Source organism: Felis catus, chromosome B1, assembly GCF_018350175.1.
Source record: "Felis catus isolate Fca126 chromosome B1, F.catus_Fca126_mat1.0, whole genome shotgun sequence".
NCBI lineage: Eukaryota > Metazoa > Chordata > Mammalia > Carnivora > Felidae > Felis > Felis catus.
This window is the reverse complement of record NC_058371.1, coordinates 110,696,341-110,721,922: the sequence shown is the minus strand read 5'-3', so window position 1 is coordinate 110,721,922 and position 25,582 is coordinate 110,696,341. Positions and strand designations below refer to the sequence as shown.

The 25,582-nt window shown below is 35.3% G+C and overlaps 1 protein-coding gene across 9 annotated transcripts in view; it reads right to left on the bottom strand.

Annotated features, from left to right (window-relative positions):
- Nucleotides 1–25,582, bottom strand: part of ZGRF1 (zinc finger GRF-type containing 1) — a 91,431-nt gene that overhangs the window by 29,981 nt on the left and 35,868 nt on the right. For 7 of the 9 annotated variants that reach the window (XM_045055989.1, XM_045055992.1, XM_045055990.1 and 4 more), the window contains 9 exons: nucleotides 24,154–24,339; nucleotides 18,680–18,782; nucleotides 18,484–18,581; nucleotides 14,162–14,285; nucleotides 10,030–10,673; nucleotides 8,753–8,891; nucleotides 7,785–7,969; nucleotides 6,425–6,621; nucleotides 4,539–4,678 (listed from right to left, as the gene is read on the bottom strand). In XM_045055989.1, the coding sequence (XP_044911924.1) occupies nucleotides 4,539–4,678; nucleotides 6,425–6,621; nucleotides 7,785–7,969; nucleotides 8,753–8,891; nucleotides 10,030–10,673; nucleotides 14,162–14,285; nucleotides 18,484–18,581; nucleotides 18,680–18,782; nucleotides 24,154–24,339 (1,816 nt within the window). The remainder of the gene's footprint in view (nucleotides 1–4,538; nucleotides 4,679–6,424; nucleotides 6,622–7,784; nucleotides 7,970–8,752; nucleotides 8,892–10,029; nucleotides 10,674–14,161; nucleotides 14,286–18,483; nucleotides 18,582–18,679; nucleotides 18,783–24,153; nucleotides 24,340–25,582) is intronic. The other 2 variants (XM_045055994.1, XM_045055993.1) reach the window with 2 other exon arrangements.

Genomic DNA, 25,582 nt, shown 5'->3' with positions numbered 1-25,582 from the left:
TGGAAACCAGTAACAGTGTTTGGACTAAAACCAGTCTGCAGACCATACTTTGAGTAGCATCATTGTAGAAAATATCAATAAGATGTAGGGAAGGGGAGAGTGAAAGAAAAGGTCAAGAGGAAGAAAAAAGCTCTTAAAAAAAAAAAACAGGAAGAAACAAGAGGTGTGTTTTGTAAGTTCTTATCTTATTGGAGGGTAAGCTTTTAAATGTCAATTTAAAAAAAAGCAAGAAATGATTTAAAAGAGCATAGATAAAATGGGATAAAAAGAAATAATTTAAAATTGTAGAAAAACGAAAGGGCACATGCGCCCCCATGTTTATATCAGCACTATCAACAGTAGCCAAAGTATGGAAAGAGCCCAAGTGTCCATCAATGGATGAGTGGATAAAGAAGATGTGGTGTGTGTGTGTGTGTGTGTGTGTGTGTGTGTATATATATATACACACACCAATATATATGTGTGTGTACACACACACACACACACACACACACACACACACACCAGTATGGAGGTTCCTCAAAAAATGAAAAATAGAACTACCCTACAACCCAACAATGGCACCACTAGGTATTTATCCAAGGAATACAGGTGTGCTGTTTCGAAGGGGCACATGCACCCCAAAATTATAGCAGCACTATAAACAATAGCCAAAGTATGGAAAGAGCACAAATGTCCATCGATGGATGAATGGAGTATTACTCAGCAACCAAAAAGAATGAAATCTTGTCATGTGCAACTACGTGGATGGAACTGTAGGGTATTATGCTAAGCGAAAGTAGTCAGTCAGAGAAAGACAAATATATGACTTCACTCATATGAGAACTTTAAGACACAGAACAGATGAACACAAGGGAAGGGAAGCAAAAATAATATAAAAACAGGGAGACGGACAAAACATGAGACTCTTAAATATGGAGAACAAACAGAGGGTTGCTGGAGGAGTTGTGGGAGAGGGGATGGGCTAAATGGGTAAGGGGCATTAAGGAATCTACTCCTGAAATCATTGTTGCACCATATGCTAACTTAGATATAAATTTAAAAAATAATAATGATAAAAATTAAAATAAATAACAATTTTAAAAAATAAAATTGGAGAAACACACCCAAGCATATTATTATTATTATAATAAATTTAAATACTGGACCTATTCCATTCACAAGTCAAAATTTTAAAAATTCAGACATCTGCTATTTATAAGGGACAATGTAGGAACACACAAAGGTGGAACAAGAATGTTAGAAGACTTACCAAACAAATACTAATCGAAATAAATCTCACATAGTTATATTAAAAACTAGATTATAAGAAAAAAGTATTATTACAGATGAAGAGAGTCTCTATACAATAATAAAAGTTTCAGTTTACCAAGAAGATAATAGCAATTTAAAATATAAACCTCAATATATTCAAATATTAAAATAACCTCAATGTATAAGATCCAAAAATAGCAGGGAGAAAGTATACCATAGATGGAGCTACAGTAATTTAGACAGCATGGAATGGACACGAGGATATACAAATTGAACACTAGTATAAAATAGGGAGTCCAGAAACAGATCAACATTATTTTGAACTTGGCTATAACCGAGATAGCATTTCAATTTAGAGAGGAAAAGCAGGACTAATTAATAAAAAATGATTACTATGCTAGCAAAACTGTTAATTAAAGAGACAAAAAATGAAATTGGATCCCTATCTCATACCATGTACAAAAAAAAAATAAAAACTCCAAATGGATTGAAGATTTTCGCATGTAGTATGTCATTAAGAAAACCTTAATAAACTTTAAAGAAGTAAAAAAAAAAAGTCAAAAAGAAAACTTTAAAAAAAATTAGTAGAAAATAAAGGTGAATAATTTTAGACCTCAGTATAGGGAAAGATGTTAAAAATGAGACACAGAGGGGTGCTTGGGTGGCTCAGTTGGTTAAGCGTCCAACTTCAGCTCAGTTCTTGATCTCACAGTTTGGTTTGTGAGTTTGAGCCCTCCAGGGCTCTGTGCTGACAGAGTCAGCTGGCTCTGGCTGGCTCAGTCAGAAGAGTACATGACTCTTGATATCAGGGCCATAAGTTCAAGCCCCACAGTGGGTGTAAAGATTACCTAAATAAATGAAACTTAAATAAATAAATAAATAAATAAATAAATAAATAAATAAATAAAAATAAAGTAAAGTGAAAAGACAGGATACAAACTGTGAGCACACAGTCACAATATACATGATCAACAAAAAATTAGCACGAAAAATACAGAAGAACTATAAATAAGATTACAAATAATAAAATGGGTAAGAAACAACAATACAGGGGCGCCTGGGTGGCTCAGTCGGTTAAGCGTCCGACTTCAGCTCAGGTCACGATCTCAGGGTCCGTGAGCTCGAGCCCTGCGTCAGCCCAGGCTCTGGGCTGATGGCTCAGAGCCTGGAGCCTGCTTCCGATTCTGTGTCTCCCTCTTTCTCTGCCCCTCCCCCGTTCATGCTCTGTCTCTCTCTGTCCCAAAAATAAATAAACGTTAAAAAAAAAAAAAGAAACAATACATAAGCAAAAAACACATGAAGAGCTGTTCGACACCATAGGTGAGCAGAGAAATGCAAACTAAAACCACAGTGAGATCCTTTTACACCCATTTGATCAGGCTGATGCAAGATAGTAGAAGATAAGCTGATGTAACCACTTTAGAAATGACTTTGGCACTACCACCTGAAGGTGTGGGCATTTTCATTCTCAGAATTATATCCAAAAGAAGCTGTTGCACATCTACAAGACAGTACAAGAATATATGTAGCATACTGCTCACAATGGAAAAACTTAGAAACCAAAATCACCATCAGTGGAAGAGTGAATGAATAAACTGTGGCACATTCACAAAATAAATTGATATAGCAGTCAAAGCAAGTAATCTACACTCTAGATTTCAGATCAACATCAATAAAATGTCTATATTGCAACGATATGTCTGTCACTAAGTGAAAAAGATAAATAAACTCCAAAAGATTACAGATTTATATCACTTTAATAATGTTTAAAAAAAAATTTAAACTACAACTGACTCCTGAACAATATGGAGGTTAGAGGTGCTAACTTCCCACAGTCAAAAATCTACATATAACTTTTGACTCCCTAAAGACTTATCTACTAATAATAGCCTACTGACCAGAACTTTACAGATGGCATAAACAGTCAATTAACAAACACTTTGTATGTTATATGAGTTATCTATTGTATTCTTACAATAAAGAAACAAAAAAGAAAATTTTATTAAGAAAGTCATAAGAGAAATTATAGTTACAATACTGTACTGTATATATTTTAAAGATCGATCTATAAGTGGATCTGCACAGTTCAAACCTATTTTGCTCAATGGTTAACTGTACGCTCTTGAGGAATTCATTTCTATCAACTTACAAACAAAGAGGAGCAAGATGCTGATGAACACAGGGATGAAATGATAATTACCTTAGGTTAGGAGACAGCCAGATTGAGTTAGTGGGGTCACTTTATATTAAATGTAGGTAGCTAGAAAGGTACTTGATTTTGCCTCAGTTTGTAGATTCACAGATAATTACACTTAAAGTAACTAAATAATCAAAGCACTCTAGGTGAGGACCAATGATATGAGTAGGTCATGAAACCAAAGATAATGATGAACCCAATTTAGTGCATCTAAGCTCCTTAGAAAAAAAAATTCTTTTAAGATTTTATTTCCAATTCTCTAAAACTGGTGGTCTAGTCCTGTCAAATTGTGCAGACAATGACAGAAGTGTCAATAAAGTCATTACATTTTCAGTTTATTTTTTTAAAGTTTATTTCTTTATTTTGAGACAAAGAGTGAAAAAAAGAAGAGAGAGAAAGAGAGACTGTGAGCGGGGGAGTGGCATAAAGAGAGGGAGAGAAAGAATCCCAAGCTAGAACCCGACACAGGGCTTGAACCCACAAACTGTGAGATCATGACCTGAGCCAAAACCACGCGTCAGATGCTTAACTGACTGAGCCACTCAGGTGCCCACATTTTCAGTTTATTTTTGATATTAGGTCAGAGTACAGCTGAATCAATATACTTATTTATATAGTGGTAAGAAGCTAGTATAATTTTTCCAAACAAAATTAAATAGATTTTATTAAAAAATTTTTAGGGACTAAAACTAAAATTTTAGGGACACTTGGGTAGCTCAGTCAGTTAAGAGTCTGACTTCAGCTCAGGTCATGATCTCGCATTCCGTGAGTTTGAGGCCTGCATCGGGCTCTGTGCTCTGTGTGTCTCCTTCTCTCTCTGCCCCTCCCCCCTCACGCTCTGTCTCTTTCACCCTCAAAAATGAATAAATATTTTTTTATTTAAAAAATAACAAAAACTAAAATTTTAAAATACGCTTTTTGGAAATGGTCTAATTTATTACATAGTAACTCTTATATAATAACTCAGAGTATATGCTACTATTAAACAGTACTTTATAAACCTTCTCTAATGTAAAGAATTTGCAGAGCTGTATGTAACTGAGATACAAGGGTAGACTCTGTCACCACCATGACCAGGTCAACTTACTTTTACTATAAGTTGAAGAACTTTCCTTCCGACTCAGCTTAAGATAAAGTTTGCTTTTAGGTTCACTATAAAATTCAGGATTTACAGTTGTAAACTTCTTTAGTTTGCCATACTGTTTTCTTTGAAAGTCAAATCCTTTTCTGAAAAATGAGCAAAAACAAAAATAAATTTAAATATTAAGATACAAATTTTTACTGAGATATAGTTGTCAATAACAATTGAAACAATTGTATTAGGTGTACAATATAATGGTTCGAGATGTGTGTGTGTGTGTGTGTGTGTGTGTGTGTGTGTGTGTGTGTGTGTGTATTTACGGTAAAATGATCACCAAAATAAGTCTAGGTAACACCTATCACCACATAGAGTTACAAACTGCCTTCCTTGTGATGAGCACTTTTAAGATCTACTCTCTTAGCAAATTTTACATATCCAATACAGTATTATTAACAACAGTTACCATGCAGTACATTACAACCCCAGGACTTTATAAGTTTGAAAATACATTTTTTTTTTCATCTTTAAAATATAGCATTAAAAGGAGGGAACCAGAGTGAGTGTATGTTTATATACTTTCATCCATGGACAAAAAATTTAAAAAGTAGGAAGAAAATAGCAACCCTCACAGAATCATTAGTTTTATTTTTTTTAAATGTTTTATTTATTTTTTGAGAGAGAGGAGCACAAGTGAGGGAGGGGCAGAAAGAAGGGACATAGGATCCGAAGCTGACTCCACACTGGCAGGCTGACAGCAGCAAGCCCGATGTGGGGCTCGAACTCATAAACTACAAGATCATGACCTGAGCTGAAGTCAGATGCTCAACTGACTGAGCCACCCAGGCGCCCTGAATTATCATTAGTTTTAAGATGAGTAAGCCAGGGGCGCCTGGGTGGCTCAGTCGGTTAAGTGTCCAACTTTGGCTCAGGTCATGATCTCACGGTTTGTGAGTTCAAGCCCCGCGTCAGGCTCTGTGCTGACAGCTCGGAGCCTGGAGCCTGCTTCGGATTCTGTGTCTTGCTCTCTCTCTGCCCCTCCCCCGCTCACGTTCTGTCTCTCTGTGTCTCAAAAATAAATAAAACATTTAAAAAATTAAGGGGCGCCTGGGTGGCTCAGTCAGTTGGGCGGCCGACTTCGGCTCAGGTCATGATCTTGCGGTCCATGAGTTCAAGCCCCGCGTCGGGCTCTGTGCTGACAGCTCGGAGCCTGGAGCCTGTTTCAGATTCTGTGTCTCCCTCTCTCTGACCCTCCCCCGTTCATGCTCTGTCTCTCTCTGTCTCAAAAATAAATAAACGTTAAAAAAAAAAAGAAAAAAAAAAAAGAAAAAAAAAAAAGAGAGACTAAGCCAGGACAAGTATTGAAAAAGTACACAAAAGATAGAGTATCTCAGCTTCAATAACTGTAGTAAATCATCCCCATTATTTCCGTATCTTATAGGTTATTATGATGATTAAATGAAATAATACATGCAAAGTCCTTAGAAGAATGCAGGCATGTATAAACTCCCCAAAGATGTTATTAAATTACGATGCACATGTTCATTATAGCTACTTTTTGGATAATCCCACTTTTATAGGACATGTTTCCAAATTGTAGCATTCTATTATCCTATAAAACTAACTAGTTAGGCTACCTATTATCCTGCACTGACAAAAATTATTCTTGTGGTTTGTTCAACAGGGTTTCCTAAGGATTGTGACTATATATAAAAATGATTGTCTAAAAATAGCTTTAGAAAATTATTTCCATTTTAAAGTTAGAAAACCTGAGGTACTCTATCTTTCAGATAATTTACCTATCTCAATATCTTTTAAAACTGATAACAATCTGTGAGGCTATTATTTTCTGATACAATAATTAATTACAGGCATTATTTGCTACCAAAGCATACCTCACTAAAAGCTGGCATTCCTCAAAGAGGGGTATCTTTTGACTTCTTAAGTATAAGCCAATACTCTTTATATCACTTAAAACCATGCTAGTTAGAGAGGCTTCCTTTGTTAAATATCCTGGGGTCACTTCTTCAAGCCACTTGAAAAATTTACATCGGTTAGCTTTGGGTCCATCACAGGTATAAAAGAGACGACCCTAAGAGGAAAAAGATATTGCAATTGAGTAAGAAAAATTTTATATTTTACTATTTTTGTATTATGTTTGTCAAGACTTCTATAAAAAGGTGCTTGGCATTAATGTGCTCCAATAAATTATTCATCATACAAGTTAATCTTTTTATTAATACTAAACAACAAATTAAAATTTAAAACCACTTAGTTGACATTTCTCTTTATCAGAAAATTACATTATTCTGAGAACATAAGCTTATTTGAAAAATAAAATTTTTTGTTTCTCCAATTTAAAATGTTCACCATAGACACCCTGAAGGCTACCCAGAAACAACTACAAGAAACATCTTGTGCATTTCTTTTTGGCCTTTTTTGTCACTCACATAAGTGTGTGTGCGCACAAGGACACACACATACACTGTTTTTTTAAAAAAAAGTAAAACTCAGATGATGACGTGTTTTCTATTCCATAACCTAATATAACCTAACACAATAACATGCTGTATGCATGACAACCATGTCATCAAATTATCTTAAAAAGAAAAAAAAGACTTTTGATGGCTCTATAATATTTTATTCTATGGTTATAATATTATTTACAAATTCTTGCCTTTGACGCCTAAATTTAAATCTCAATGTACGTACGCAATACATAAACATTTTACTAACTTGACATCTTCCATAATAATATGTTATCAGCAATGTAAATTAAATCAGTTTGCTTTTACATTCCTCAGGCCTTATCTATTACTCGTACTGGGGCTCACACAGGAGACTACTTCAACTTTCACTTCTTCAGGCTCATCTCTGCATTCTCTAAGATCTCAGGTTGGGACATATTCCTCCTCAGTGTTCTCACTGTAACTTGGGCATATCCTTCCTATTCTATCAATTATACTATTACATAAAATTTATTTTTATGTTTCTGTCTCCAGCCACCACTATGCAATAGATTCACAGGCAATCTGAAGGATTATCTTAACTCATACTTTTATATCCTAGAACACAGATCATCTTTTAGTAAAAATTTACTGGGAGTTTACTGTAGGTTAGTTACTAATACCTCAAGTAGAAGGCTCCTAATCAGGACCTGCTCTTTGACAAAGCCGGTCATAAAGCAACAGGTACCTAAATTTTCTACAAGACAAGTTTTCGGTGGGGCAACCGGTGAGTATCAGGGAACAATACCTTATTTGGACCTTCCTTTTTAACCGTGACAAGTTTTGCAGGTTGATGATGATGGCAGGATGGCACATTACTTTCTACATTTTTCAGTTTCTCTCTCTTTAGTGATGTGTAAAATGATATGTCAACTTTTGAAAGAGCTTTGTGCAACCTCTGCGCCAATCCAAACAGCAATATATTTAGATGTTCTACAAAAAAAAAAATATATATATATGTATATATATATATATGTGTGTATATATATAAATACGGATGAAAATTAAATACAAAATAAGTTTGTGTTTGTATCATGTGTACTGTTAGCTAAGTCTGAAAATGACTTTTAACAGTAATCTATAATCTAACACTAATATTCATTTTTTTAAAGGCAAGTTTTGCCCTTGTACAACAAAACAATCAAAACTAATCATGCATCATACTTAAAATTTCTTAACAAAACCATCTGTAACACTTCTAGTTGTTATTATTATTTTTTAAAATTAAATTGAGCCATCCAGGCACCCCAGTAACACTTCTAGTTTAATAAAAAAAAAAAATGAAGAGGTGCTTGGGTGCCTCAATCAGTTGAACTGCTGACTCTTGATTTCAGTTCAGGTCATGATTTCATGGTTTGTGAGTTTGAGCCCAGCATCAGGCTCCGTGCTAACAGCCCTGCCCCTCTCCCTCTCTCTCTGCCCCTACCCTGCTCTCTCTCTCTCTAAAAAATAAATAAGTAAACATTTTTTTTAATGAAAAATTCTAACTTGTGAAAGATAATAAATACTATCATTTCCTACTTTTGACACTCAATTTGACCTGAAATTAGAATATAAGTTACTGTTGAAAACTGGAATGGACATATGGAAAATAACAAATCTCAAGTAGAGAATTTAATATGAAAGTTCACAATATAAGATACTATGTTTTCTCACAGATATCCTACTTACATTAAGCAGCAACCAATTATAATAAAATAGGAAGATAAGTCATACCTATGAGACAAGATGTAAAAATTTGCTTATAATGAGCAGGAGACTGAAAAACAGCCGGTATATGAATTTGCCTTTGGGGAAGATAAGCAGATTTTATTTTCTGCCCACTTGGGAAGCACAGCTCAGAGCCACTTATCCCCTGAAATGGAATAATTCAAGTTATTATAACAACTCCAGAAAAATACTGTCTACTAATGAGTAAATTATTTTCTATAGATATGTTTAACAAACACATTTTTTTGATTTTTCAGAATCCTTGAAAATCATTTTCTGATTTTATTATTATTATTATTATTAGTAGTAGTAGTAGTAGTAGTATTTTAGAGAGAGAGAGCACAAGCAAGGGAGCAGGGCAGAGGGACATAGACAGAGAATCTTAAGCAAGCTCTATGCTCAGCGCAGAGCCAGATGCAGGGTTCCATTCCATGACCTTGGGATCATGACCCGGCTGATATCAAGAGTCAGGTGCTCAATCGACTGAGCCACCCAGGCGCTCTTCATTTTCTCATTTTAAATGAGATACCAAGTATAGCAAGAATGGCTACGCATCGCACTTTTAATCATATAAATAAGACTAAACGTGGGGCGCCTGGGTGGCTCTGTCAGTTGAGTATTCAACTTCAGCTCAGATCATGATCTCATGATTCATGAGTTTGAGCCCCATATTGGGCCCACTGCTGTCAGGGCAGATTTCGCTTTGGATCCTCTGTTCCCTTGTCTCTCTGCCCCTCCCCCACTTACCCTCTCTCTCTCAAAAATAAATGAACATTAAAAAAACCCAAAACTAACCATTTCTGGTCTGCCTCTTAATAAGTTTGTAAAAACTTTTTTCTAGGAAAAACTTAGCTGATGTGAATGGTATCATTATGTGTTTCTATTTCCGGTTACAACTACAATAGAATTTTGCAAAACCAATGTATAAGATGTAACTTTACCCTAATCATGATCTGATCGGCAAAATTGAGCTGACGGTGAAAAATGAAAACAATCACAGTAATAGTAGTGGCAGAAGTGGAAACAGTTGGAGCTATCATTTATTAAGTACCTATTACGTGCCAGATACCACATAATTTCTTTTAATGCTCATAACTACTAGGTAAGATTTTAAGTCAAAGAAGATATGACTATAGCTAGAGTTCTATAAAACTCAAAAAAAGAAGTCATTAGCTCTAAAAGTAAAATCATTGCTCCTATATGATTTTGGTAATTCTTTTGTTGAAATTCAAACACTAACTATTGGACACAATGCACCAAGCTACATTGGCTCATTTCCTCACCTGTAAATCTCCTGTTACACTGTAGTTGCAGCAGGCAGACTCTCCTAACACATTGTGAATTTTCTCAGTCTTGGTAGTCTGCTTTAAATTCAAAGACAGTGCTTTCTTTCTGGAAATCAAATTCTGACTGCTAAAATCCTGTTGCTGCTGATGGAGCATGTCTTTTATCATTTGCAAATGCATGGAGCTTTCATTCACAGCATCACTCTGTCTTTCACCTATGTCACTACAATGTGTCCCAGAAACAACCTCAGCAAAGAAGCCATCTGTTACTTTATCAACTACATTTAGAGTAGTCAAGTTGCACTGGGGTATGTTTTGATATTTCAGCCACTTGCTTTGAGTAGATATATTATTGAGAAGTAAAACATCCTTTGGAGTCACTTCTCTGGATTCTTTAGAGAAGGAAGTTTCACTTTGGTTGTCAAGTCCAAAGTTAAAAGAAAGAACCGCTGACTTTTCACACAAGTTGAATATGGGGGAACCAGAAGATTCTTGCCTGTCATAGACGATGTCGTATGAACGAGAATCTAAATCAGGTGACCTATCAACACGTGGCAAAGTAATAAGTGGAACTCGGGTTCTACTTACTAATGGAAGCCTTTGAAAGTTCTTATTCCCCAGAGAACTGGGTTTTTTGATAACTGGAAAAAAAAAAAAGAGCTGATTAAATAAAAATGTATTATGGCCATCAACTAGGCTCTAAAAACCAGTAGCTATCTATACAAGAAAGAAAAAGTAACAACTTGCCTCGCCAAAACAAACAAAAAAACAAAAAACAAAAAATAGGTAATTTTAGTTCCTTTTTTATAATAAAATATTTTTAATGATTTTAGTCTCAAAAAAATGAAGATTTCAAAGCTCAAGAGACTCAAACTTTTTTAAGGTTAATGCATTTGAAATCCTTCCCTTTTTCTTTTTCCCTTAGCTAAGATTCCCCCCAACCCACCACCACCAATCACTAGATTATATTTACATAGCACTTAACTTTTCAAAGTACTTTACAACCATGAAGGGATTTATTATTCTCATTTTACAGATGAGATTGCCAAGGCCTAGAGGTAACATGACTATCAACTGGCAGAGTCAGGACATGAACTGAGAACTGGTTTTTTGTTCTTAATTGTATATTCCTACTCCAGAGACTGAAGTTCACGGTTTATTTATCTATGTGACTGTAACTTCCTTTATATTTACTATACCCATGAAGTGATATGTTAACCTTCAGGGTAAAGAAGATAGTTAGCTTTATTCTGATCTATTGGTATGTGGTAAGAGTATAATTCTCCTAAACTAGATTTTGGCTGAGTTTTAGAATTCCTTCTGTCAGCAGTATTAATAATAAATATATTCCTAAAATGTAAAAAGCAATAATAAATATTTGTTCAATAAATAAATGAATAAATAATACTGCATGGGAGCTATATAAGCTTAACGTTTTTATCTGATAATGCTATGGTTTCCTATTTTATAATAATGTACCTTCTTGACAGAGTTAATATTTGTTGGAAATAAACTTTGGGGATCATTTGGGTAGGTAGTAGAGCAGTAAGTGAGCAAATGATATTCTTTTATAGTGTTATTTTATAATTCTAACAAGCCAATCAAGCAACACTGACAGAAAAGGTAAAACATCATTAAAGAGTAAAAGATTGGCACAAAAATAGACATATAGATCAAGGGACAGAGTAGTGTCCAGAAATAAGCCCACACTTATGGTCATACAACAAAGGAGGCAAGAATATACAATTGAGAAAAGACAATCTCTTCAACAAATGATGCTGGGAAAACTGGAGAGCTACATGCAAAAGAATAAAACTGGACCACTTTTTTACACGAGACACAAAAATAAACTCAAAATGGATTAAAGACCTAAATGTGAGACCTGATGTCATAAAACTCCTAGAAAAGAGCATAGACAGTAATTTCTTTGACACTGGCCATAGAAACATTTTCCTAGATAGGTCTCCCCACGCAAGGGCAACAAAAGCAAAATTAAACTATTGGGACTGCACCAAAATAAAGCTTTTGCACAGTGAGGGAAACCATTAACAAAAGAAAAAGGCAACCTACTGAACGGAAGAAGATATTTGCAAACGATATATCAGATAAGGGATTAATATCCCAAATATATAAACAACTTATATGACTCAACACCAAAAAAAGCCAATAATCTGATTAAAATGGGCAGAGGAACCAAGGCACCTGGGTGGCTTAGTCAGTTAAGGGTCCAACTTTGGTTCAGGTCATAATCTCACGGTTCGTGAGTTTGAGCCCCACACCAGGCTCTGCGTTGTCATCGCCAAGCCTGCTTCAGATCTTTTGTCTCCCTCTCTCTCTGCCCCTCCCCCGTTCTCCCTCGCTCCCTCTCTCTCTTGCTCTCTCAAAAATAATATAACATAAATAAAATAAAATAGGCAGAGGACCAGAAGAGACATTCTCCCAAAGACATACAGATGACCAATAGACACATGTAAAAATGTTCACTAATCATCAGGGAAATGCAAATTAAAATCACAATGAGATATCACTTTACACCTGTCAGAATGGCCAAAATCAAAAAGACAAGAAATAACAAGTGTTGGCAAGGATGTGGAGAAAAAAGAACACTGCACTGTTGGTGGGAATGCAAATTGGTGCAGCAACTATGGAAAACAGTATGGAATTCCTCAAAAAATTGAAAATAGAACTACCATATGATCTAGTAATTCCACTGCTGGGTATTTACCCAAAGAAAATGAAAACATTAATTTGAAAAGATATATGCACCCCTATGTCTACTGCAGCATTGTTTTCAATAGGTAAGATATGGAAGCAACCCAAGTATCCATTCGTGGATGGATAAAGAAGAGGTAGTACATACCTACCCACACAACACACACACAAACACAATGGGATATTACTCAGCCATAAAAAAATGAAATCTTGCCATTTGTAACAACACGGATGGGCCTACAGGGTATAATCCTAAGTGAAATAAGTCAGAGAAAGACAAATATATTATTTCACCCATATGTGGAATTTAAGAATCAAACGAACAAAGAAAAACGGAGATAAAAAAACAGACTCTAACATACAGAGAATAAACTGGTGGTTTCCAGAGGGGAAGTGGGCAGGAGGAGGGGAAGAGATAAAGGGATTAAGAGTACACTTATCTTGATAAGCACTGAGAAATGTCTAAAGTTGTTAAATCATTACACTATACACCTGAAACTAATATAACACTACATGTTAATCATACTTGAATAAAAAATTAAGAAATCAAGAGTAAGATTCATGCTTTAACTATGAAAATCATCTATTATTCCATTGTCACTTCATTTGTTTTCGATACCCACTCCTCCCATACTGACTTTTCCCTACCTTGCTTCCTCTACTAGCCATACCCACTAAACCTTCTTCAACCCAACTACTCATTCACATTACAAAGTTGGTGGGGTTTTTTTGTTCTTTTTTTTATATCGTCCACTCCCCAAAATTACCTACAACTTCATCCCTTACCCAACATAACTTCGGAATCAGGGAAGATACGTTGGTGAGATTTCAAGAAAAGAGAGAGGGAAAGAAAAGTTAGTGGAAAGAATCCTACAGAATGTACTGTACTTATCAAGAAGCAGGAAATTACTCATAGGGAAGACTTAAAATGTATGAAAACACACAGATCTGAGAATGCAACTGTGGTAGCAACAGTTGGAAGAGTTCCCTGATTTTGCCAGGATCCCAAAGCAAAAAAGGGGAAACAAGAGGTTATACCAAAGTCAACCAATGGTGTAAATCAGACATTCACAATGAATCATTCCCTGGGAGGGGAGGGCACTATAGAGGGGCCCGACTCTGGAGTTACAGCTGTGAGAAGTACTGCAATGATGGAAGACATTTGCAGAGGTCTGTCATGAGAAGTTGAGAGGAGAAGAAGGACCTGAGAGTTAGAAGGGTGTACTGTATTTGGAAGTAAGAGCCATCTCAAATAGAAAAGTGGTGTGGGAAGGATTGAGGCGGATGACACTCAATCTGGTTTCAAGATATTTTTAGTTTAGCGACAATTTCTCAAATAAAAAACTTCATTTTACACATATAAGTATTATTAGAGCAGCAGGGTAGCAACTGTCTAAGCTGAGGAAGTAAAGGTCACCAGGTAAAGTTCTTGCTTTCAGGGACTCCGTAGAGAATTCTAGCACAAAGTCTTCATCTCTTGAGTTCAAAGAAAAAGTAGAAACAGGGTTTAAGGTCGAGATCTTTTGCTCTGGTGATGTCATCTATTCAGAAAGAAGAAACAAAATTACTAACCAAATGTTACTACATTTTTTTCCCTATAGTTTGAATGAATTCTAGTAATCTATATCATACAAATAATGCTTTGAAGCACATTACGTAGAACTACAGTAGGGCAAAAACTCTTCCCAAAGGGACAGGATAAACTCACTAAAGTCAACAAGAATAATAAAAAAATAAAACGCAGAACATAAAAACCATTGGATTTATTTGAAATGGGTCAGATCCTGACTTAGACTGATCTGGGTTATGGGGATTTGGTTCTGAAGATGAATTTCTAGTCAATAGGGCTTAAGACTAACTCAGATTTCATGTTTGAAGATGTGAAGGTAAAACTTCCTGCAGACTCATGGAATGAACAGCTTTCTCTTATGTCCTCAGGTCTAGGGTTTATCTATAGTTGACCTAAACTTGAAGATACTACTCCCAAATGGACTGAACTTTTTTGATCTATTCAAGACACGAATAGTCATATTACTCATTATGTTATTCTCCTTAGAACAGTATTTAATTTTCTTGCTGCTTCCAGAAATTAATCACCTTAAAAATATAATACGATGATCACATTATATATATATATATATATATATATATATATATATATATATATATTTGTATAACAATAGAATGAAAGAATAAAAGTTTGGAAGAATACATACCAAACTGTTAAGAGTGGTTGGTTTCTAACGCAGGTGGAATTAAGGAGAAAGGATTCTTGTAACTTTATGTACTTCTGAATGGTTTAAATGTTTTAGAATGTGCATGTCTTTTTTTTTTTTCAGTAAATTACAATAAAGTTAAAAAATGTATATATAAATTTTAAAACACTCTCTTAATTAGTCATTTGGTTCTAGCTGCTGTGCTAGGAAATAAGGATGTGAAGATGATTACTCATGATCCCCACATTCAGGGAGTTCAGTCTAGTAGAAGAAACTGACAAATCAATGGGAAATTACATTCAATCATCACCATAGTGATAGTCTTATTATAATAACAAATTCTTACTATGTGCTAGGGACTGTCCTAAGTACCTTTTAGTTTTAACTTATTTGATCCTTACACAACCATATGAGGTCAGTACTCTCATTTTCCTTATTTTACAACTGAGAGAATTGAGAAAAAGAGTAGTTAAGCAATTAAACTTGTTTAAACTCATCTAGCTTATTAGCAGCAGAGTTGGGATTCAAACCTAGGCAGCCTAGATTGTATTGCACTTTCAACAAAAGTAACAATAATAGGCAATACTTACTGAGTATGCACTTGTTCCCACAGTACATTCTCTATCAACCAGCCATAGGTTTCTTTCTAAACATAAGTTTAATCATTTCACTCTTCCCATTAAAACTAATGGTTCCTTTTGGGATGAGCACTGGGTGTTGTATGGAAACCAATTTGTCAATAAATTTCATATATAAAAAAAAAATAAAGTGGGGATATGGAAAACAAACAAACAAACAAACAAAAAACTAATGGTTCCCAAACTCTCTCAAAGTACAAAGCTCTGAAAATGTCCTACCCAGTTGCCCTATAAGATTAGGTCCTTTACTTCCTTTCTGATCTCACTTCCTACCACTTTCCCCTTCGTTTGTTCACTCATTCCATGGCTACCTCCTTGCTGTTCTACAAATTGGCCAGCATTCCCCCGCCTCAAAACCTTTCCATTTGCTATTCCTTATGCCTGGAATGCTCTTCCTCCAGATATGTGCATGGCATGCGTGTCCTCTCCCTTCCTCTCTTTTCTTTCAGTTCTCCACCCCAGTGTTTTATTAGAGAGGCCCTATTTTACCTATAAAATAGAACTCCATCCCTCTTACACAGCTTTATTGTTCTCCACAGCACTTAAACCCTCTAAGGTACTATATACTTGCTCATTATCTGTCTCCTTTCATCAGAAGGCAAGCTCCAAGAGAGCAGATCTTTGCCTGTTTTATTCATAGGCCTACCTCTAACACGTAGAACAGTGCAACATACAGTAGATGCCCCCAAAATATTTGAGGAATGAGTGGCTGATCAATCAAATATGTTACTCTTTTTAAGGAATTTTCCATATCCAGTCACTACTTTCTTACATCTCATTTACCATTTAATCCATCTAAACTGGTTTCAATCCTCACTATTTCACTGAAACTGCTCTTGCCAAAGTCACCAATGACCCTCAAGTTGCCACATGAGCCTGTTTCTGTCATTTTACCAATGTCTCCACAATAACTGACATAGCAAACCCTCCCCATCCCCCAATTCTTAAGAATGGGATATAACACATTCTCCTTTCTCTACACACTCTTGAAATGAACCCATCCATTCTCAGTGCTTTAAACTTTGCTATGTGCAAATGACCATGCAAACTTCTCTGAACCAGACCCATGTATCTGATATCTAACTTTACATATCTACCTGACTGATTCACAGGCGTTTCTGTCTGTTCCTATGTATTCACCAAACCCGCTCCTCCCTGCTGTGGACTGAATTGTGTCCCCCACAAATTCAGATGTTGAAGCCCTAACCCCAATGTAACTGTACTTGGAGACATGGCCTCTAATAGGTAACAAAGTCTAAATGATAAATGAGGTCATAAGAGTGGGGCTGTGATCTGACAGAATTAGTGGTCTTATAAAAAGAGAGCTTGCATTCACCTGCTCTCTTTCTTTCCATGTGTACACATCGAGGAAAGGCCATGTGAGGACACAGTGAGAAGGTAGCTGTCTGCAAGCCAGAAAGACAGTCCTCATGAGAAACCAAATTAGCCAGAACTATGATCTTGGACTTCTGGCTTCCAAAATTCTGACAAAATAAATTTCTGCTGTGTAAGAGACACATTCTGCAGTATTTTGTTATGGCAATCCCGGCAGACTAATACACTCCTCCTTCTTACTCCACGCAGTGAAAATCACACAATTGTTAAGTCAGATAGCCAGGAATCTTTCTTCTCCCTTTTCCTTCACCCTAACTATCTACATTCAATCCATCAACATCCATGCTTCTAACTCCTCTCACTGCCACAATGCCTGTCCTCAAGTCCCTATCAATTAAGTCTCCTCTAAACTGGTTTCTCTGTTTCCACCACAGCATCCATTAAACCCATCTACCACAGAGCAACCAGCAAACCTTTTAAAAATGTAAATTAAGTCATGTAATTTTCTGCTGAAAACCCTTCATGGATTTCCCTGAGGAACACAGAGGACTATCAAAATTCTTTACCTCACCTGTAAGATTGTGTGTCTGGCCCTGCTCACTTTTTCAATCTCTAATTACCACTTTCACGCTCTACAATCCCACTACTCTGGCTTTCGTCCACTTTCTCAAGCCCACTCAACTCTTTTCGATCTCAGGGTATTTATACTTGCAGTTTCTTTACAAGGTATGCTCCTCCCCCTACAGCTGCCACAGCTGGAAAAGCCATAAAGTAGATTTATCCATAAAGTAGATTCCCCTATTTCAGAGTACGTTCATAGCTTTCTTACATAGCAATTATCTCAATTTATTTGTTTGCTTGCACTCTTGATTAACATCTCTCTCCCTCCTTTAACCATCTCATCCTCTTTCTCCTTGGCCTTTAAAGACAGAGATCATACATACCTATTTTGTCCATCACTCTATACCCAAGTCTTACAAGTTCTGACCTACAGAGGGTATTTGGTATTGGTGCATTGCTATGTATTCATGAATTTTATATTTCACAGTAAAATTTCATAGTTTATTTCACACATGTTCCATATATTTACAATTAAGATTATGCCTAGGCATTGTATATCAGTTGTTATTATTGTCGGAACACTTTTCTATTATGTTTTCTAACTGGTTCAGGAAAGCTATTAATTTTTTAAGTTTATCTTGCCTTCAACTAACTTACAAAATTCTTCGTAAACTTCTCATTTTTAATTGATTCTTCTATTTCTTCCTCTCTAATTATGTATGCCTCCTATGTCATGTCATATTAGAAAATTCAAAACACCTTTGAATAATAAGATGGCAGTCATCTACATTTTGTTAATTACATTCTAACAGAAATTTTGCTGCTTGTTTTATCATTAAAATAATGTTGGCTGGTTATTGATAAACTTTATCATGTTAAAAATGATCCAATCTTAAAATTTTTATCTTTTTCGTTTTTAATGGATTCATTTCCTATAAGACTACCAAGATTTTTTACTACCAACTATTAAAACTTTGCTTATACTGTACCTTATTTGCTTCCAATGAAGTCCTCTCTGCTGATTTAAAATCAGAATCCAAATAATGATATGAACGTTCTGACTTTTTAGGAGAGAAATCTAAAATTGCTGTGGAGAAAAAAAAAAAAAAGCATGGATTTTTACATAATGGTTTGTTCAATGTCAAATAACTTTTTAATGTTATGTTTTATTTAGAATTTACTTACAGTCATTTTCAACTGTGTCCTTATTAGACTCAGCTCTCACTTGAAAATTGTCTTCAATATTAAAACTAATACCTCCTTTTGGAAAGTCGTCTTCATCTGGGAACTAGAAAACAGAGATCCATTTATCAGTTTATTTAGTAAAAAGAAACTGTATGTGTGTGTGTGTGTGTGTGTGTGTGTGTGTGTACATATCTATATCTTTATCTACCTCTCTATATATACACACATAGCTTGTGGTTATAACGAGACACAGACAAACAGAAAACAGTATGTTATGAAACCAATTCTAGTCAGGGAAAGTAGAGTATATTACATTTCATCTATTCTTACAGTTCACATTTCTTATACCTTAACACCATTGAAATGCAGATGAATCCTGTGATGACACTTTTACATCTCTATAGCACCAGCAATGGTTGTAACATAGTTGGTATTGCTGTGCAAGTGAAACTATATGCAAGTTAGACATACTGTTCATATATTGGTCACTTAAATAGGAGTTTGCCTTAACATTACCATGTTATGAAATTTTGCTGTTTAAACGTATTCAAATGGATGACATTATCATTTGCCATTGAACAAAAAAGTCTTGTGTTCACAGAAGGGCAAGGAAACAAAGCAGGGTGATATACCTTATTTGTGATATACAAATAAATCCAAGACTTCTTTCAATAAATATAACATCAAAAATCTAAGTGAAAGTGAAAAAGTTCTAGAGATCTGTTTCACAACATTGTAAATATACTTCACATGACTGAACCATACACATGAAAACAGATGAAGTTGGAAACTTTATGATGTGTTTTTTACCACAATAAAAAGTTTTCAATAAAAAGTCTAAGTGATAAAGCATCGTATGTTAACTGACTGTTCTTCTTTCTTAGTGGTGTATAATAGAACAGTGTGCCTTTCAATCAGTGAGAGCACCTGAGAATTTAATGAACTACAGAATTTTTTTTAAAGTTCAGAGACTGCTATATGCAATTTGCCACACTCACACCAAAAAAATTTTCTCTGGTCCTAGATCTATCTGGTCATTTTGCCTTAAAACATATCATAGAAACTCATGATACAAAACATTACCGTAACCAACGTATGTAAAAATAATTAGAAATAAAACAAATGGGGGTGCCTGGCTGGCTCAGTCGGTACAGCATGTGACTTTTTTTTTTTTTTTAATTTTTTTTTTCAACGTTTATTTATTTTTGGGACAGAGAGAGACAGCATGAACGGGGGAGGGGCAGAGAGAGAGAGGGAGACACAGAATCGGAAACAGGCTCCAGGCTCTGAGCCATCAGCCCAGAGCCTGACGCGGGGCTCGAACTCCCGGACTGCAAGATCGTGACCTGGCTGAAGTCGGACGCTTAACCGACTGCGCCACCCAGGCGCCCCCAGCATGTGACTCTTAAGCTCAGGGTGGTGAGTTCAAGACCCACATTGGGAACGGAATAAAAATAAAATAAATAAAAGAAATGGATACAAATTTCATTTTCAATATGAGTGCCTCTATTCTCCTCAAAAAAACCATAGGAAATAAGACACAAAAACATCTTTTATTTTTGATGAAACTAAGAAACAATGGTAACCTTTAACAACCATATATTAAGAGGATGGGGAAGAATACAAACTTCATCATATGAAAGAAAGTCACACCAAAGTACCTATTACAGGGGAGTCCAATGACAAGTAAACTGATTTACCCCTATAACCATGGAAACACTTAGAAACTATGCCGTCCACAGGGGCTGCTGAAAAAGTAGGCTACAAAAGGTTAAAAACATTTGATAGAAGCTTTAGAATGAGAAAAATCAAGAAAATAATGGGGAGGAAATTACCAAAAAATTATTTTTAAAAAAATTTTTACAGGACTGGTGGACTTGTATCTGCAGGATAGATTCACTGAGAATTCAATATCCAGTATTAATAAAACCTGAAGGAAGGTTCATCATTGTGAAATTTCAGGAATAAAGAATACAAAGAAAATATGCTTAAAAACCTCTAGGAGAAAACACTGCTAAATTTAAATTTAAAAAGAAAAATAGCAGATCATATCCAATTTCTATATTTAGCCTATCAATCAAGGATGACAACAGAATAAAAATATTTACAACATACAAAGTCTCCCAAATTCTATTTCCTATTCTCCCTTTCTTCAGAGGCACTTAAGATGTGTCATAACAAAACAAGAAAAAAAGACAATGTTCAAGATATAGGCAACTCAAGCTAGGAAATAGGCAAAGTTTATTTTTTTAAATTTTTTAAAATGTTTATTTACTTTTGACACAGAGAGAGAGAGAGAGAAAGAGAGAAAGAGAGAAAGAGAGAGAGAGAGAGAGAGAATGAGTGGGGGAAGGGCAGAGAGAGAGAGGGAGACACAGAATCTGAAACAGGCTCCAGGCTCTGAGCTGTCAGCACAGAGCCCGACACGAGGCTCAAACTCACAGACTGCGAGATCATGACCTGAGCCGAAGTCGGACGTTCAACCGACTGAACCACCCAGGTGCCCCTAGGCGAAGGTTAATTTTAAGATGCCAACTATACAGTGTAGATTAGGACAGATGGAGGCCATAAGAAAGAGATCCAAGGGGGAAAAAAATGAACTAACAAAGTTTATCTAATAAGTTTGTGTAGATTCCTGTATTGAAGGGTATTTTATAAAAAGCTTTTCGAGTATGTGAAAAATCTCTACTCCAATATTCAAAGAATACTAAGCAAATTTTTAAAAATGAGACAATTAAAAACTAAGAAAAAAAATCCAAAATTATAAAAGAAACAAAATGTAACCACAGTATATTGTTTCAGCTGTGAAAATATTACAATATTTATAATACAAATGTTGAACATCTATTTATTTAAAAATGATATAGTTATACTAGGAATCTGAGAGAATATAAAGAAGGAATTCAGAAATAACTTATTCTACTTAACATAGCCAATCATTAGTTCTTACTAAAAATAGTGTAAAACCATGATAATAAAGAAAAGCAACAAGATTCATTATTAAAAAGAACTGAAGGAAAACTTAAGAGTTCTGGCTCCAGAAACCATGAAAAAAAGCACTGATAGATCTGATTACAAAAATATTAAAAATGCATTTCTGCAGAAAATCATAAACAGAACCAAAACACTAATACATTGGGAAAAATGGCAAACGGTTAGTTTTCTTAATATGAAAAGAGCTCCTACAAATCAAATATACAAATAACAGATAGAGAATGCTGTATGCCACAAATGTAAACTTTTATGGGAAAAATTTAAGATCAAAATAGAAAATACATTATTACAATATTGAAAAAATATCAATAAAATATTGTAAAAAAATGTCAATTCTCTTCAAGATTTACATACACAATGAAATTCCAATCAAATTCCCAGCATGTTTATGTACATGTGTGGAAATTATTAAGCTAATTCTAAATGTATATGGAAATGCAAAAAGCTAAAAAGAAGAAAGTGGGAAGATTTAGAGATGCATGAAAACACATACTTTGTAAGATATGAAGACTTCCAAAACTACAAACCAATGAATCAGAACAGAAACCAAAACTGGACCTGAAATATAAGGACACGTGATTTATACAGCAAAGGGGGAAACACAAAAGGATGGAGAAAAGATAGCCTTTTCAATAAACGATGCTAGGTCAACTGAATGTCCATATGGAAAAAATATGAAACTTTATCCATATCTCGATACATAAAAAATTGTACATCAAAGTGTGAAAGGCAAATAATAAAGCTTCTACAAGATAATATGAGAGAATATTTTCTTTTTCCTTTTTCTTTTTTTTTAGAGACAGAGAGAGAGAGTGCATCTGAGCAGGGGAGAGAGGGCAGAGGGAGGGGGGGAGAGAGAGAGGAAGAGAGAGAGAGAGAGAGAGAGAGAGAGAGAGAGAGAGAGAGAATGAATATCCCAAGCAGGCTCCACAGTCAGCACGGAGCTCAATCCCGCAACCCTGGGATCATGACCTAAGCTGAAATCAAGAGTTGGACGCTCAACCACTGAACCACCCAGGTGCCCCATGGAGGAAAGACTTCTTAGACCTAAGACAAAAAAGCACTGATCATAAAGGAAAGGGTAGATAAACTGTATTATGTTAAAAAATTATAAACTTCTGTTCATCAAAAAGCATCATTAGGAGTAAAATATAAGACAGAATCAGGGAAGGTATTTGCAAAGTATTCAACTGACAATGAGTATATATCCAATATATCAAGGATTTCAAAAATTAATTAAAAAGATAAACACATGAATTAAAAACTGAGGAAGAAATCTGAACAAATACTTCATCAAAGAGAATACAGAGAAGGCCAATAAGCATCTATAAAGGTCCCAACCTCACTGTTAGGCAGGAAAATGCAAACTAAAACCACAATGAAATACCACTACATATCTACCAGAATAGCTAATATTCAAAACACAAACTGTCAGAACCAAGCGTTGATGAAGATATAGAGTGACGGGGACTCTCATACACTTCTGATAGAAATGTAAACTATAACAACCATTTTTGGAAAGCAGTTTGGCATTATATACTAAAAGCAAAGATATGCATATCTGGTGACTCAACAATCTCACTCCAATAAAGTATAATTAACAGAGGTGCATGGCAGCACACGAATGTTCCTATCAGCATTATCCATAACAACCAAATGCAAACAACTGAAGAATGGATAAACTGGGGAATATTCATACAACGGACTAGCACACCAGCAATGAAAATGAATAAACTACAGCTACAGGTAACAACAGTGATGAATTTCAAACGCTCAGTGTTGAACAAAAAGAATGAGACACAAAAAATACATCGTATATTACTACTCTATTTACATCAAGTTTTAAAAGCACAATGAATATATGGTGTTTTAAGTCAAACTAATGGTTATCTTTGGAGGGAACAAAAGGAGTAGTAGTTGAAAGGGAGTAGAGGGGGACTTCTGGGTGGAGGTTACATGGGTGTGTTCACTTCGTGGTAATCATTAAGCTGTGTACTTATGGTATGTACATTTATTTTGTATGTGCATCACACTTTAATAAAAAAGAAAAAAAATTTAATCTCTTTGACACTGTTTCAAATATATGCATATTGTTCCCTCTCTATGACCTCTATTTGGTAGCAATGAGAAGTACCTGGTGTCACAGTGAAGTGGGGGTGGGGATAATAGAAGAAAAGAAAAAATCTATAGCTGTTAAATATATTTTCTAAATGTGATCTATTTGCCATTGTCATGAATCCCTAGTCTTCTTAAATGAAAAGTAATCCTTTAAATTCCAGGTCCTAAAAGGCAGCAAATCTTTCAAATAAAATATTTTTCTCTTATTTAGATTTATTTCAGATATCATGCTTCTTATCAATTTACTAAACTCCTTTGTAACTTACATTTGTTCAAAGATTTAAATATAATCTGTTTATAAGATTTAACACTTACATAAAGAAAATGATTTGGCAAGGTGCAACTAGAAAAAATATTTTTACCTGCAAGAAATCAATCTGCATACAAGCGCTAGTCAATTTTGGTGTCAAAAAACAAGAGTCCGTCATGCAGTTTCCATACTCAATACTATCTGGAAACTGACTGCATTCTAGCTGTGAGTTGTGTCCTCTGACCATCACAGTGCTAGTGGCTGATCCTTTCACTTGGTGCCCTTGAAACTCAACAGGCTACAAGTAAATTATTAAAAATGAGTATTGCATAAGTATATATTGATATATAGTCACAATGTATATATACACAGAAATCACAATTCAGCTCTATTAAATATTACTTAATGTAAGTAATTACTAAGTGACCAATACTAAAACCAGGAAAGACCCCTATTATCGTAATATGTTAATTATGAAATATAATTCAGTTATTGATTTAATTCAGTTCAAAATGAATAAGTACTAATTTTTTCATTATAAGCATAAAAGTATAGTTATAATGAACTAATTCCACCAGAAAGATGTGGAGCAGCTCACAGTTTGTGAGTTCGAGCCCTGTGTCAGGCTCTGCGCTGATGACAGTATGGAGCCTGCTTCAGATTATCCCTCCCTTTCTCTCTGCCCCTCCCCCACTTGCTCTCTCTCAAAAATAAACGAATAAATTTAAAAAATCAGAAAGATGCGGCACCTGGGTAACTCAGTCAGTTAAGTGTCCAAGTCTCGACTTGGGCTCAGGTCATGATCTCATGGTTGTGAGACTGAGCCCCCAGTCGGGCTCTGTGTGGGACCTACTTGGGATTCTCTCTGCCCCTCCCCTACCTGTGCGTGCTCTTTCTCAAAATAAATAAACATTAGAAGAAAAAAAAAAAAGGAAGACATAGTTGCTCCTTTCTCTATGCTTCCCCTGTACATTATAAAATTTTCCATTATAGACTTATCACATTATAGTACAACGAAGTTTCTTCTTGTCTATATACTACCTATACTGTAAGCTCCTTGAGGGAAGAGACCTTTTTGTTTCATGAGGATATAATGTGCATTTAACACTGTCTTTGGCATATAGGAGACAGTCAATAAACATGATAATAGGAAAGAAAGTAAGAGAAGAAATACAAGAAGCATTTTCCTTTGTTTAGGCATTTTGTACACTATCAGGCTTAATAGAGGAGGGATGGGGGCTCCCAGAAGATCTGATCCTATTGTTCTGAGACCAGAGACCTAAGAATAGGATGCCAATCTAGGCATGTACTTCAGGGAGGTACTGTCATCTCCTCAGAGACTTGATCAGCTTTCAGGCTCCAAATGGTTTTCTCTGCTGCCCCCTTGAGGGCTCTAGGATTTTTACTCCTCACAGGGTGACCAAACCTACCCAAAAAGTAGGAAATTAAGATTGCTAATAGAGCCAAGGGAATGTACATAAAGGACAAATTTATTTCTAACTCATAAATGAACAAAATTATAATAGTACATAATCTGAATA